General features: G+C 38.1%; 1 protein-coding gene across 1 annotated transcript; it reads left to right on the top strand.

The window, feature by feature from the left end:
- Positions 1 to 333: 333 nt before the first annotated feature.
- Positions 334 to 15076, top strand: LOC111331812 (HEAT repeat-containing protein 4). Its single transcript, XM_022937002.2, has 13 exons — positions 334 to 446; positions 1936 to 3140; positions 3839 to 3950; positions 4813 to 4983; positions 5191 to 5351; positions 7302 to 7493; positions 8479 to 8583; positions 9714 to 9812; positions 10644 to 10715; positions 11770 to 11865; positions 12505 to 12607; positions 13246 to 13435; positions 14001 to 15076. The coding sequence occupies exons 1-13, from the start codon at positions 353 to 355 to the stop codon at positions 14842 to 14844; spliced, it is 3444 nt and encodes a 1147-aa protein (XP_022792737.2). The 5' UTR covers positions 334 to 352; the 3' UTR covers positions 14845 to 15076.
- Positions 15077 to 16146: the final 1070 nt, after the last annotated feature.

The raw sequence follows: 16146 nt of genomic DNA on the forward strand, positions 1-16146 counted from the left end.
ACTTTACGTTGTTCACATAAGCACTCGCAGAATTTGTAATGTCGTGTGTAGTTTTGGGTTGGTTATTGCCAGGCCTTCCCCAAATAAACTTATTTGTCAACGAACAACACGTAAACTTTGCTGTTTGCGTGTTGTTCGTGCATCTCCAGGTTAAACAGCTTCTCCAGAACATCACTGAGATCTTTTAGGTAATTGAGAAAACTGATTTTGAAGAAAAAAACAGAAGATTTTAAAAATATTTTCATAGTTGTCATTCGTTTTGAGAAGAGCTTGTTCCTTACAAAAATTCCTAGTGTGCGTACATAAAGTAGTTATAGTTAGTGCGTGTAAATCTGCTGTACAAGAGGATTTGATGCATTTGTTGCCTAGCAACAAGGAATGGCGGAGAATGGACAAAATGGCGAATATTACAACACCCGGTGGCTTTTCGACTCCTTATAACACAGGTATTTGTGTTAAGTTTAATGATACGATTTGTTTGTAATGGTATAAGTATTATTCTATCTTTTATCGTTTGAACTTGCATGACTTGTGAGCTTTCATATATCACATAGCGCTTACTGTTTTCGTCGTTGAAGATTGTGGTTTTCGATCTTTGAAATAGCGTAAATAAAATAACTGTAGTTAACTCTGTCTCGTAAAGTGTTGCGCGATTATTCTCCAAATTTATGCGGACTATAAGAATTTTAGTAACTTAGACAATGCATCATTTTTGCAAGTATGATAGAAGTCATTCCTTAGTTTCAGAATTTTAAGCCCTCGATTTTTTTTGCTTTGACCCTAGAGTTAACCGAGAAGGCGTACATGCTTCTGTTTCCACAAGCTACTATGCCAGTTTTTATAAGATCAAACTTTATTAAACGGAACTAAACTTACTGCAAATAATTCTAAACTCCGAAAAAAAAAATGAATCTCAAAAAGCATTTACGAAATTACCACAGGATACCTAGCGACTCTGTTTACATAAATTATTGCACGATTCAAGTTAATAAGCGGTAAATCCTTTGTACGCATTCCAAATTCCGGTATTTTGCGGTTAATTGTGGTTAATTATTGTGATCATTGTGGTTCCAGTTTTGTTAATTGTTGGTGGTTTAAAGCAATTGATGTCAACGAGCTGACTGCTAGAAACTTCACACCCTGTGTACAATCTGTGAGAGAAATCAGTATTTGCGTGCGGTGCAGATTATTTATGGCTAAATTCAAAGTCATATTTACAGTTTACTACACTGTGACAGAATATCTCTCTTCTTCCATAATGTTCTGTTATTAATGAAATCAAAGTACCTTGGTCCAGGGGAGAGGGAAGATCAACCTACTGAATGAGGAATGAGATTAGTTTCTTGGTTAATAATGATACATGAAAATGATCAAACCTGTAACAAAATTATCAGGCACAATTGGTTAACAGTTATAGCTCCACAGGTAACGGTAATAGGATTGAGTGGGGTCCAATTTGATATGTAATCGACATGTACCAGTGACTTGTTAATTACCATTTTGATTGCAGACAGAGAAGACAACACAATGTTCAGCTGTACCCAATTAATCAAACTATGACAAAATTTTTGAAACAAACTAGCCATCGCTGCTACTTTTATAAACAACAACAGTTAACTTGGTGAAGTGCATGACGGCAATGCACACATGTGACGCTTACTGTCCAATTACACATTAGCCTGACATATATACTGTCCTATTTGTGCTCAACTAGGGTTAGTGATAACCAATCCCTTTGGATAATTTTATCAAAGCACTAACAGAACACTGTATGCATCATGCTTTTGAACAGATAAAGTATAATTAAATACTATTAGGTACTGTAATAAATTGCAGTACATGTACAACCATACAGGTGTGTCAACTAATTTGTTGCTCATTTTAGCTGTGAGTACAGTGTATTAAAAGAACAGTTGTTTTTTTTTTCAATTGCAGGCAGTGTGTCCTCAACCAAAGCACATGGGGCAGAATTCTTTGCAGTGGCAGCAGGGGTTCAGATTCCTTATGTAGGAAGCGATGAAACTGGACTCAATGGTAGCAGAATTAGCACCCCTCCATTTTCTGAAGAATATCCCTCCTCAAGACTAGCTCATAGCTCTTTGGATCCTGTAGTACCACAGTTCCCAATCCCTCAGCAGCCCAAGGTATCAATTAAAGGAGAGCCTGGCCTAGCCAAACTTGCAGATGTGTTTTCTCAGTTTCACCCTGTTCCTGACAAAAGTAGCAAGGACATCAGCAAATCCTATTTGAAGAAAATTAGCTCAGGGCTAGCCTTCAACGAAGACGTGTTGCATGATCGGGCACCTCATACATTGCCCTATAATGAGGATGAGTTAAATGTTATATTCAGAACTGGAGGCTTAAACCATGCGAAAGGAAACATTGTTGGAGTTGTTGGACGGCATGACCCACGTGGTACAGTACGAAAGCATGCCTTGTGCCATTTAAAGGGACCCAGGAAACTTAAACCCTTAAGGAGGTCAAAAAGAACACCAGCGTCCTGTGCAACTGATGCAGGGAAGCTTATTTCAGCAACATCTTATGTGAAAGGATCATTATCTACAGATAATTCTGTATCAAAAAAAGCATCAAAGCAGGAATGGGATGAATTTGTCCTAGCATGCTTGAGCAAATCAACAGCTCAGTGGATTATAAATGAACAGTCATCTGGGAATGACAAGGATAGACTCAAAAGGTTTTTCGAAAAGAGGATCAAGGATACAGAAGACAAGCTACATGTAGCATCCGACAATTCCTTGACACCAGATGCAAGTGAGAGAAGGCAGATCTCAGAAAAAAAGTCACAGCAAGCCCTAGAAATTCATTACACTCCTTCATTTACTCTTCCCTCTTCTGTAGGGAGCAAAAAACTAGAAAGTGATAACATATTTCAGCAGGAATTGCTTGGTGGTGCACAACCTCTTCCTTCCAAAAGAACCTCTGAATCCAGTTACATTGTACTAGATACTAATGACAAACTCAAATTCAAGAAGCAATTGCAAGAAAATTATCCCAAAGAATCCAAGGTTTGGTATTCCAGCGAGAGAACATCTAGAAAGAAAAAAGGGAGCTCACAACAGAAACCCAAAAAGTTGGTGAAAGGGTTACAGCGATGGGAGGAACTACCAGTTGTTGTACAGGTAAATTAAGTTTATATGACTGTTGTGGTTTTAAAGTGTCTTCTGGGTTTAAATTTTTTTAAGCAGTTTGGTTTTATAATCCATTGTCCTGTATTCATCTTAATATCTGACACAATTAAACCAAAATAAAATCAAACTGGTTTGAAGAGTTTGAAACAAAGAAAACAGGCCACATGTAAATTATTTATTCACTGCTTTGCTATTATGACTCAATATTTTATTTTGTCCCCTAATTGATCTTTTTCTTTATTCTCAACACTTGTTGGCTTAATTTTGTATTCATTTGATATCATTCAGAGAAATTCTGTCTTGGTCATTCATGTAAAATTGTAATCCTTTCATTCTTATGCAGTTATTTATAAATTAAAATACTTTTGATGCAATAGAATTTTTCTAAAATTTTTGTTGGGATATATTGCCCAATAAACACTCAATTAAGTGTTTTGGTTTAACCATTAAACTCCCATGATCTGATTATTACATGCAATTCTCCCCTCTAGCTGCTAAAAAATAGATGCATTTCTTTATAAATTAGTTGCAAGAATTTGTTTAAAATGAAGATAACAACTTCAACATGTACCTGATGAGTTAGAGTATTCTCATTACCTGTTTGCTGGATAATAATATTATAACAGAAGTTACATGTTAATCACTTCTGAGAGTTCAAGGGTTCAGCTTTAAATTTGTATATTCTTCAGGATGATAATTATGTGCCTGTCATGAAAGACTCCAATATTGATGTAAAGGCCCTGAGTAATGCATACAGGGAAAAGAAAAAGATTCGTGATGACTCAAATGTGGTCAAGATAGGTAAGAAATAAATTAAAACTATAATTATAAATTTGTAGAAGCACATAACTTCATGTATTAGTTTGGATTCTACAGATTAAGTTGCAAATTAAGGCAGTTACAGTGTGTTGCCTACAGTGTAGTTTCCAGGCAGTTTTATTCTAAGGCCCCCAGAAATTGCAAAGTTGATGATGCACAGACACTCAAGGTGATTGCAGATTGCAGATTAAGTGATTGCAGAAGTGTGCATGCTCAAAAAGTACATGTTACTAGATCCTTATAGGAAAGGTTTTTATAAAATTTTTTCTCTAAATTTCGCTGTATGGTTTACATGTAAGTGGATTTTTTTATGATATTACGTGTAACTATGTGAACCTCAATCTTGAGACAATGTTTTTCATCAAAATCAGTTAATCAAAGTTATTTTTCAAAATGCTCTTTTCTAACCTTTTTTTTTATATGAAAAACGTCTCTGATAGATTTTTGTTTCAACTTGTAAGAATGTTTATTTTGATTAAGTGTATTTTATGATGTTTAGGCAGGGTTTATTTGATAATTTTTCAATAAGAGCTCAGTACCCTACAGCCACTTGGACGACAGGTCACTTAATTCCTACAAGAGCATTGTGTTGTATGGTGATTTTTACCTTGCTGTTAATTTGCTGGCAATGAGCACTGGTGATCATTTTATCAAACACATCTGATAACTCCCAGAAACTGTTGTTGTATTAGCCACCTGAAACTAAAAAAGCAATCTTCTGAATATTTATTGTCATCTATTATACTTAATGATATATTCTTTTGATGTAGTGTATTACATATTAGTAATACACAGTTTACATTATTATCCTCATACATGTATGTTGTTGTTTTATCCTTATAAGTGGAAGAGTGGAGATCCAAGTGGTTTCTAGAGCGTCGTTGGCAGAAATGTGGGACAGATGAGCTGATCAAGGCTATGAATGACATCAATGACCATGTCAGACTAGCAGCAGTGTCAGCATGTAGCAAGGCTGCTGAGTTACGACAGATCAAAAAGGAAAAGCACCATCTAGGTAAGTGTATCTTTTATAGGATTGTACCTACACAAAAATTTTTGATATGTTGTCTTAACCAAATGCAAGTACAAGAATCTAAAATTATTTTGTTTTTTAGATTTGTACAGCGCACGCATAACAAGTACTACGAATTGGAAAGGAGAATCTTTCCAGTGAAATAAAATAATTTTTATTGCACTGATATAATTTTTCTTCACTGTGTAGGGATTGTTCTGGACAAGTCCAAGACACCAAGCCCACCCTTGGAGGCAGCATTAGAACCTGAACTCATTGAAGCTATCACAAAGCTGTTAGACGACAGAAACTCACAAGTCAAGGTTGCTGCTTCTATTACTCTGTATTCACTAAACAGACCCAGTGATAAGGTAAATACCCTTTACAAATGAATAAAAGGCTGATAGTTTCTAAAGAAACTGTTTGGGGCTGCGTCGGTGGGGTAACGAAATAATTTGGATCTATCAACAAAGTTGAAATGGTAAATTGGCCACCGTAACGATTACAAAAGCTGACGTTTCGAGCGTTAGCCCTTCGTTTTTTATAAAAATCAGTTAATCAAAGTTACTTTTCAAAATGCTCATTTCTAACATTTTTGTGATATGAAAAACGTCTCTGATAGATTTTTGTTTCAACTTGTAAGAATGTTTATTTTGATTAAGAGTATTTTATGATGTTTAGGCTGGGTTTATTTGATAATTTTTCAATAAGAGCTCAGTACCCTACAGACATAACCGCAGTCAATTCTTTTCACCCGGCTCTGAAATATACCTGGGAAAATTCTGACAAGTCTTTATCCTTTTTAGACTTCAAAGTTTCAATTGAAGGCAACGGTTTATGCACTAGTGTTTATTACAAGCCTACAGACTCGCAAATTACTTGTTATATTCGTCTTCGCATCCATATCACGTTAAGAATTCCATTCCTTTTTCTCAGTTTCTAAGAATTCGCCGTTTATATAGTGATAACTCTGATTTCCGCCACAAATCAGAGTCAATGTGCCAGTTTTTCGATAAACGACCCTAATTCTGTCATTCAAGCGGGTTACCACCGCGCCCAACGTATTGATCGACATTCAGCACTACAAACGTCACAAAAGGAAGATTCCGACCGCATTCCATTCACACTCACGTTCCACCTTCACAACCACTCAGTCAAATCCATCATTCTTAAAAAATTTGAATTATTTCAAAACGATCCAGAAACAAGCACGATCTTTTCGCAGCCTCCGCGCATTTCATTCAAACGCGACAAAAACAGGCAATTTTTTGGTTAGAGGTTCTTTTCAGACTGATAACCAACCCGGCACTTTTAAATGCGCTCGTGCACGGTGCAAAACGTGTCCTTTCATTCACAACACTGATAAAATATCGGGACCCAAACGATCCATTAAGATCACCGATCACTTCACGTGCACCTCCGCCAATGTAATCTATTGCATAACTTGCACTTATTGCAAAAAGATATACATCGGCGAAACATGCAGAAGACTAGGTGACCGATTCCGAGAACACCTTCGCGACGTGGAAAAGAATGACAAGGACACATCGAAACCAGTCGCTAGACACTTTAATTTACCTAATCATTCTAAGTAACATATGGCAATCTGCGGTCTTTCCTTACACTGAGGTAGCTCGGAAAGCCGTAAAACTCTTGAACAAAAGCTCATCTTTCAAATCGGCAGTCTAAATCCCACTGGGATCAACGAACGCTTTTCATTCCATTAATTTATTCGTGTTTTTCTCGTTGCCATATTCCCACCAATAACGTAGCTCCATTTTCTGCCTTTAAAAACACACACAACCCACAATTCCTCTATTCGCTCCGACGAAGGGCTAACGCTCGAAACGTCAGCTTTTGTAATCGTTACGGTGGCCAATTTACCATTTCAACTTTGTTGATATATCCAAATTATCAAATACCCTTTATCCTTAAATAATGAATAACTACAGGATAACATTACCATATATTTTACATCAATCAGCAGTAATAATATTCCCGTAGGAACTAAATGTAGTAAAAATCAACACCCATAGGATGAAACTTTTATTCATGCGTAACAGTGTAGTATCCTCTATTTCACTTTAAAGGGTACTGTAATTTCCAGTATACTTGAAACCAGCTGCCCGGCAGATTACCTGCACCACATTGGTATCATGCAGTCAATGTTAAATAATATTAGTAATAATTATATTAGTAATAATACTAGTAATATCTGATGATTTAACAATCTGAACCCTGTGGTTGTTGTCAATTATTTTATCTGTGAGGATCGTTTTGTTATTCATTTACTATAAACCTTATTTTCAATTACTTATCAGGCTAAATCCAATCTATTGTGGGCCATGGAACATGGAGGCCCCCCTGAAAAGTGGGCGGCAACACAGTGCTTAGCTCTCAGCGGAGTAGTCACGGACAAAGTTATTGTTGAACTCGTCAATCATCTGCATGCTGATAATGCTGTGAGGACTGAAAAAGCAGGAACTTTGTTAGCAAAGCTGAGTCAGCATTCGGTGAGTTTTAAGAGAAGAATTTGGTCACAAAACTCTTGAACTTCACACCCCAAGATTGGGATGGAGTTTCCATACTGTTCTCTAAACAGTTCCTGACATTTCCTGACAAGGAAAATTTGTTCAAGAAACAAGAGCTTGGTGATTATGTCCGTTAATATTTTTGTGACTTTCACTGATGCTTGATCCAGGTGTGATATTGTAGGGATTTATCATATAAGGGGCAAAATTACTGAATTGTGATTGGTCAAGACAGAGGGCATTTTTTCTTAATTTTTGTAATTGCCCCGGGAAAAATTACTTGAAAATGATTGGCTGAAAATCGCTTGGCAACGGCTGCCAAGGTAAAGAAATTTCTGTTTGTTTTGTAACAATGGCGTCCCGTTTTGCGCGAGATCAGTAAGAAAACATTTTGCCCCTTATATTATAAACAAGTAATCACATGGTTCCTCGTAAAATTAAGGATTAATATCACTTGTGTTTTCGGAAGTTGCAGAAATTGCCCTCGTCGCCTCGCGACTCGGGCAATTTCAGCAACTTCCGAAAACACGCGTGATATTAATCCTAAATTTTACTCGGCCCCATGCGATTACCTATACAAATTAGATGCCAGGCACTCGTAAAGGTTAAACAGTTAATTCTCTTAGATAAGTTTTGTGTTTTGTAAGTCGTAAAAATTTCATGAAGGAGGACTGCCTGCGTTTATTCTACATTTGTTACAATCGAAAATAGAACCGTGAGTGCATTGCAGCGTAAAGATAGGCGGTTTAAAATGTACGAGTAAAGCGCATATGGTAGGCATCTATGACTGGATCCTGTGATTATTCATACATGTACACCGGAACATGTGGAAAAGTAATTTGTTACTTGATGATTTTATTCCTTAAAAAAAAACTACAACTTGTATTAATTTTATACATGTACATTGCTTTGTTCTTTGAATAACTGTTGAAATACTTAAGTCTTTTTTTTTCCTTTTTTTTTGAAGGATGTTGTTCAGTCATTAATTGCTGAATTGCTAAACAGCAATAGCTGGAAAGACCGTGTAACAGCTTGTGCTGTTATTCCCAAACTAAATGGAGGAGTTAATAAGGTTTGCTATGCTTAAATTGGTTGATCTACAAGCTTATGAAGATTTTCAGATTGATTTAGAAACTCTGGTATTACTGGATAACTCAGAAAACTATGAACACCACAAACGTTTTCGGATTGTTATTTTGTTCCTGAGATAAGCTACAGGTAAGCACGCGTCAGAAAACAGAACGCAAAAAGCAAGGGTAATTTGTTTGTGGTTTCAGGTTCTCTTGCGTTTCGTGAACTGTATCTTATGTAGTAAGAACAAAAATGATCTGTCAGAATCAAATCAAAGTGTTATGGTTCTCTGAGTTATGCTGTACAACTTCCCAAGTATATGTACATTTGATGATTATCTTTTTAGGGAACATCCACCGTTGTTGCACATATTCGTGTCAGGTAATACCGTCTGTAATCGTACGAGTGATTAACAAAAATAATCTTACGAACGCGAAGTGGAAGTCCGATTTGTTAGTCACGAGTTTGATTTCAAACAGAATTGGGTGACACGAAGTCTTGTTAGCAATTAATCAAAAGTGTGACAAAATTTTGGAAAGAAACCAGACATCTGTTATACGTTTTCATAAAAAAACAACAGTTAACTCGGCGAAATGCACGACAACAGCGCGCGCACATTATGCGTACCGCGTCCAGTTGCACTGTTACACTGTCCAATTACAAGCATGACGCTTACACTGTCCTATTGGTGCTCAAATCGGGCTGGTGATAACCAGTCACGTTCGAGAATTTTGTTTTAGCTTTGATTAATGTATGTCCACTGTGCTATAGATGCTATCAGAAATTTGCGAACTCATGAAGAAAGCTTTATAGTCCATTACTTGAAGTCTGTAAATTTTGACATTTCTTTATCTAGTGCTTGGCCAAAAAGTTTCTTGACGTGCATACATGGTTTTCCATTTGAGCACAGGTTTTTGTCCATACAATTTCTTATTCAACGAGGTAAAGTTTTAACGTTGCTCTCTGAAAAGGAGTAAGACATAGGTATTTCGTGCACCTAGGAAATTAACCAAGTCATATACAAGATACCAGAAAGACACCCAGCAACATAAGCTGCCTTTAGATGGTGTTATTCAGATAACTTTACTTTGTTTAAATTAGTCGTAGATCATTGCCTTTATCTATCGGTAGGATATGACTCAGAAGCTGTCTTATCTGATGTGGAATGACTGGAACAAAGATGTTCGCTCAGCAGCGGCACAGGCTCTTGGGAGGACTGGAAATGGCAAGGTACACTTTATGTAGCGTTACATTAAGTTTGGAGGCGGCGCGCGGCGGAGCTTTTTGAAACAACGGTCGGGGGGCATAAATCAAGCCAAGCGCTTAGCCTAACTTTCGTTTCCCAAAATAGTCTTTGCGTAGTTCATTGGCATCTTAACAGTTTCTAATGTGTCCGTAGTGGATTTATGTTAAGAAAAACATTTAGGTGGACATTTATTTAAAAGACGTCTTACAGCGTATTATTTCGCCAGGCGCGTCCCTATTGAAATGAGTAGTCAACAGATCACAAGAATATCACTGGATATTCAGTCGAGAAAATATCTGATAATTGTTTTATGCTTCGCTGGCAATTTCTTCGTACCGAACATGGGTCTATGCCCCCCCTCCCCTCCCCCCTTCCTTCACTTGCTCCGCGCTGTGTCCCGCGCTGTATCTACTGCTTTGTAGAATAATCCGATGCCCCTCTAAAATACCAACGCTTTATGGTAAAGGGAAAACATTTCTTGGTTTCGAGACCTTCAGTGTCTGAACTCAGTTCACCAGTGGCGATGTTAGACAGACACTAGAACCAATTTGAGATTTTTAATCGGGGAGGTCTGTTTGGAATCAACTGTTTCTGGATTTTTTGCAATGCAGCCAAAGCGTGTTGTTTTTTGAAAAAAAAGAAAAAATAGCACTGGCACTATGATGCCAAAAAGGGGCGCGAAAATTATCGTCTAACCAACTCTGCTGGAAAATTGGTTTCCTCTCTACATGTAAGTCTTTGCGCATTCGGATTAGGATTATAGTTTTCACTTGGGAATGATAAAAACTGTAACTGTTTTCCTTTGTGCACAACAGCTTGTCCATGATGCACTGCGCGAGAGAATACTCACCGGAAACGAGAGGATTAAAGTGGACGCGTTGAAAAAGGTAACAACCTGCTCTCACATCATTTTACTGGGGGTGTCTGGATTCCAGTGGCAATCGATCCAAGCTAAGTTTTACAAATCAGAGAAGGGATTCAAAACGAATCAAGTATACAAAGAAATAAGCTGCAACATCCAAACTGGAAAACACAACTTGCATGCAGTTGCATTCACGTACATTGTAGCTGTTGCGCTGAGCACTAACCAGTCAGTGGAGATGTTGTTTGTCTGGCCATCAGAGGCGAAAAGTAAAGTCTAATACTGGGCGGCTGTTTAAAAGGGGAACTCTTAGTTATCGCCCAACAATGAAATACTCGTTGCATGTGTGGACAAAGTAGCTGGCGGTTTCGTCAGTACGTAATAAAAAAGAATTCGCGAGAACTAGTTTTAAGCCTGACTTCAATTGTTCTTTGTGTTCTATCACTCACTTGGAACTTAACCAACCTACTGTTATTGCTTTCTTATTTTGCCAGTATTTTTCTGTGAATAATAGTGAAATTTGATCGAATTATATTCTACATGGGGATCCACTGTCATCTAATCCATTCCACTGTTCTTTAATTGCATTGGTATTGCTTTGCTCTCTCTAAGGCACAATCACTTGCAAAAAAAGTGGTTTTCAATTGGGTCACATAAAACCAAATCCAGAGTAATCTACACGATTAATCGGAGCTAAGGAATGAACCTCAGAGAACCAGGTAGAACTTAGAGTAAAAACAAGCAAACTGCCTGAAGCGCCTGAAGTCGTGATAGCTTTAGTTTTGCATCTGATTGGTTGAGAGGGTAGCGCGAATTTTCTGGACCAATCGCAAAGCGAAGCGAAATAACACTGAAGTAATCCCGGATTAGATTCGAAACTCAATTTAAAATTGTTTGAAAACCAATCGCGACTCGCTCACTTGCGTGTTACATTTGCTTTTAGTTTTCACCAGCTTCTCCTAATACCTCTCTATAAGTGGCAGTTTTGTACACCCTGTACTTTGGTTTTCGATTCACTACACTGGATTGAAAAGGGCTTAAATGCGTGTTCCATTACATGTTGTATTATTCTCTCGCAGTTGTCGAACCTCGGCATAATGACGGCTCGTCTCCTGCCGGCCTTACAGGAGTGCTTCAAGAGTGAATATGTGTCTGTTAGAATCGAAGCAGCTATGGTATGTGATCAACGCAAGTCTTAAATGTTTCCTAAGTGAGGCTGTAGAGTATTTTATTTCTCTGCATGTGTTCCAGGTTGTATTAAAAAACCTGCAAGCTTGCTGAAAAAAAAAACAACTCATATTGATGATGTCAGTTCTATGAAAACTGCTTCACCTGAGAATGAATAAGAGGATCAGTGGAAGATGAGCCATCCCGTGGATTTAATCCAGTTAAATTTATAGTAGCAGAAAAAAATTGTCCGTTTACCCAAAGTTTTCTCGTTGATTTCTTCCCTGAATTGATAGCCAGCACAATTACCCGGTTGTTTCTTTGGCTGCAGATTGTAACGAAATACCTGGTTAGGGTAGCTTCGTTTTATTCACCTTGATGGTCACAAAAATAGCAGAGAACTTAACAAAGAGTGATAAGTGTGGTGTTCCTCTAAAAAGTAATAGTCACATGTAATTTTTCTTGGTTCGTTTTCATGTTTGAGTTTATTCTGATATAACTCAGTTTCGATTATCCTGAGCACGAACACTTTACCTTTCACAGTGCATGGACACTCGTATTCTTAAGAGTTTCTTGGTACTCAAGTTTCTTTGAGATTGTAAAGTTGTATGTATCTCTGGATGACCAACTTTTCTTTTTCTTTTAAGGCCGCCGGTAAGCTAAAGATCACAGATAAGGGTGTACTAAGTTCACTGCTTCGTTTGGCGAGTGAGGACAATAGCTGGAAAGTCAAAGCACATACAATTAAAGGTAAGAGATCGGGTTCTTTCATCCCAGATCTGGAACTGAAGTACTCAAAAAATGAGTGTTAAGTGGTTCACAAACTTGTGTAGCTTATTTTTTAGCAATAAGGGGAGGGATAGGAATATCAGCCGAGAAAGGTTTTCCGTAAGTCTAAATCTTTGCACTCTTCTTTCCCTCTCTTTTATGTTTGGCCTTGTTTTGCTCAGCAGGTGCATTGATCATTTATGATTTCAACATACTTAATTGAACATACTTGAACTCCCATGAGTGACCAAGACAGAATTTCTCCTTACAATATCAAGGAGACAAGCGATGAGAATAAAGAAAAATATCAATAAGGGGATTATTAGTTGACCCACAACCAAATTTTTCAACCAACATCAAAAGAATTGTGTGGCAGACAGTCAGGAGAAGTACGAATGAGATCTTGGAAGTAAAAGGGTTAATATCGGTCTTCAGATCCTTTTTTTTTTTTAAGGTTTAGTAATCTGTAAAGCGGTGATTTTCAGTTGATCCATTACCAGGACAGACAGCAAGAAGAATTAGTGATGACATCTTGAGGGTGGAAGTACTAAGTGTTTATCTTAGAAAGTGTTAGACAATCTGAACTCACAGCTTTGCCCCTGCCTTTCTTTTTTTGTTAGCGTTGGGGTCTATTGGAGTGGTCGATGAAAAGCTCATCGAGGTTCTCTTGTGGGCCATTCGTTATGAAAAGGTTGCCGCTGTACGCGCCGAGGCCTGTAACGCTGTCGCAGTACTGGGCTTAAGAGATCAGCGGTTACTTAGCGTCCTTCAAGATCGCCTTGTTGTTGAGACTGAAGAAATTGTAAAGAGGCAAGAAATCTTTGTGAACTTCGTTAGATTATAGAGCAATTTTCAAATGAGCGTCGAAAGTAATCCGGAATTGCTTTGATTTTGATTTTAGCAGTTTTTTTACTGCTTCTGTTCCTAAGAGTAAATTAGAGTCAAGGCCAAAATTAAGAGATGCCACGCATAAAATCAAAAAGGAAATTATAACTTATCTAGATGCTTCATATTGCTTAGATCTGCTCTGGTTTCTTGAGATTCTACTTTAAGATTCAATTATTCTGTCCTTAAAATGTTTTTTTTTTTTTTTTTTTACAGTAAAGCTGGTATATTGCACTCTTTAACAGATGTAAAACTTTTGCTTCGCACTTATTATGAAATGCGTTATGATTAGCAACGGTTTTACTTGTTTGTTTGGTTTTTTATTTTATTTGTTTATGTACTTGTGATAAGACTGCTAAGGAATAGGTCAGTGCTACTGGCGAAATTCTAGCCTATGTACGCAACAGTTTGGTCTACGATTGGGGTTTTTATGCAATTCTTCCATTTGGAGAAAACTTCCGGTAATTCCTCTTATCTTCCTTATTTTCAGAGAGGCGATCATCACATTAGAATCATTGGGTGTAGAACCAACTGGAGACCTCGAAATGGTGGAAGCCATCAGACAAGAGGTCAGGCGATTATGCCGCAAAGACGCCATTGTCGCGCACATTTTACAAGAAGACCGCGCAACTGAATACACAAGCGACTTCAAACGTTTGTTCACCACTGACAATGTAAAGGGACCTTCCACGCGTGTAACGTCACGCGCCACGAAACAAGATTCACGAGCGGCGTCACAAGCGACTAGCGATTCCTCGCGAGGATGGGATCCAATATTAGCCGGTTATCATGCGCGAGAGAGAATGTCCCGAGCACCAACCCCTGGTGATCTTGTCATGAGGCGCTCCTTTTTACCTTTGGACTTAAACAGTACATCATCTGAGAACAGCGTGGACGTAAACTTGGATACATGGGACGAGTTGTCCGAGAATTCTGAAGACGAAGAGGAGTCTCGAAGCGGGACAGACCACAGTGAGGTGTGGGAGGAAGACAATGATATAGAAAACGAAAGAGATTTTCAAATCGAGAAGAGGATTCAATCGGTCGACGAAGGTGCCACCACACCTGGTGTCACTTCACCGTCGAAGATCGAATTTTCGGATGATCGAGGAGCTGAAAGTACCTTGCCCTCGGCTCCCCAGGAGGAAAATGGCGACCAAGATGGCGACCAAAATGGCGACACATTCCTCGAGCTCGAATCAAATAAGGACGAGCCGGAACTTCTTAACCTTGCTGACGAAAACAGTGAACATAACGTTCCCACGCCGGCTGAATACCAACAATCTGAAGGAGGCATGAGATCTAATACGGGTTCTGTACCATCCCAGAGCTGAATTCCGCTGACCCCATTGACTAAAGATAAAACGACGATTGAACCAAAGAATTTTAAAACTGCAAGGTTTTGTGATGAATTAGTTTCTAATCTTATCTATACTTGCAGTGTTCAACACTGTTGATCCCTAGATTCTATTTTTATTCGTCAACTGCTTGTCCCGGTGTTAATATGTCGTGACAGATTGATGTAAATAGAATGGTTATTATTTTAATATAACGTTATGAAACGATGCTGAGTGTTACCTATTGGTTGGCCTTTTACACCCACACACCAGTATGCAAATTATCCATACTGTTCTCTATACATTTCGTGAGGTGCTGGTCAGTCTAAGGGGCCAAAGGGTTTACTGTCCTCTCTTTTTGCATCGCTGGAAGCCAATCCCACGAATGTTTTATTATTGGAGATAATACCAAAGAGCCTTTTCAACGTAATCCTCTGTAAAATCATAATTCTGAAATGAGATTTAAATTTGATGTCCATGCCTTAACCCCTTTCACTCCCAAGGTGTTATTAGTTATTCTCTCAATTGTTTGCCATACAACTCTAATAGTGTTAGTTTGGAGAATTTCGTATTGGATCAACTGATAATCCCCTAATTTACATCTTCTCTCTCCTCATCGCTTGTCTGCTTGATATTGACCTGACTTTATAAGAAGAAATTCTGTCTTGGTCACTCTTGGGAGTTATAGCGTTAACGTTGACCCGAACTCTCTGGAATTACTTTTACCCTTTCGTTTACTTTGATGGTTCATCATTGTATGGTGAAAATGAGACCGGGAAATGATATCGAGGTGTCCTAAGTGGTTATGCGGTAGATACTAGTTCGGGCTAGGACAATTTTTCTCAATAATTACGCAAATTGTATTAAGAGACTGAAACAAAAAGTGGTCATTCCCACGGACACACGTCCAGCTCACAAACACTGTCGGTAATCTGTTTGAGAAAGACAGTATAAAGGCTGTTGAGTGGCAAGGCCAATTATAGTCCTCGGATAAGACAATAAATAGGAAACAAGAAACATTCAGGCTAGCAATTGTGAGCAAGAGTAAAAAACTCCTGAATCGTTGAAAGTAGCAGCTGGTCTTCAAATGATGTGAAGCAATTTTCGATTGAGTCTCAAAAACAAAAAGCCAGCCAAGGTTGTCACAGAGCCCATTACGATGTAAATTAAACAAAATTGGTAACCAACCAGGGTCTGAAGTGAATTGAAATTACTTTTTACTTTTAGTAAATCTGGTGAAAATGAAAAAGTAGGTCCGATGTGTCTGTATACCGATTCAAGTGCAGCCTCCGCCTTTAA

The sequence above is a fragment of the Stylophora pistillata genome, chromosome 1 (assembly GCF_964205215.1).
Source record: "Stylophora pistillata chromosome 1, jaStyPist1.2, whole genome shotgun sequence".
NCBI classification, from domain to species: Eukaryota; Metazoa; Cnidaria; class Anthozoa; order Scleractinia; family Pocilloporidae; genus Stylophora; species Stylophora pistillata.

What these genes read in the sequence shown, in the direction of transcription:
- LOC111331812 (XM_022937002.2), top strand. Translation starts at nt 353, where the DNA reads ATGCATTTGTTGCCTAGCAACAAGGAATGGCGGAGAATGGACAAAATG. An exon ending in TAAACAGACCCAGTGATAAG is followed by an intron (nt 5,352 to 7,301) that starts GTAAATACCCTT and finishes ATTACTTATCAG; the next exon opens with GCTAAATCCAATCTATTGTG. An exon ending in ACTGAAGAAATTGTAAAGAG is followed by an intron (nt 13,436 to 14,000) that starts GCAAGAAATCTT and finishes CCTTATTTTCAG; the next exon opens with AGAGGCGATCATCACATTAG.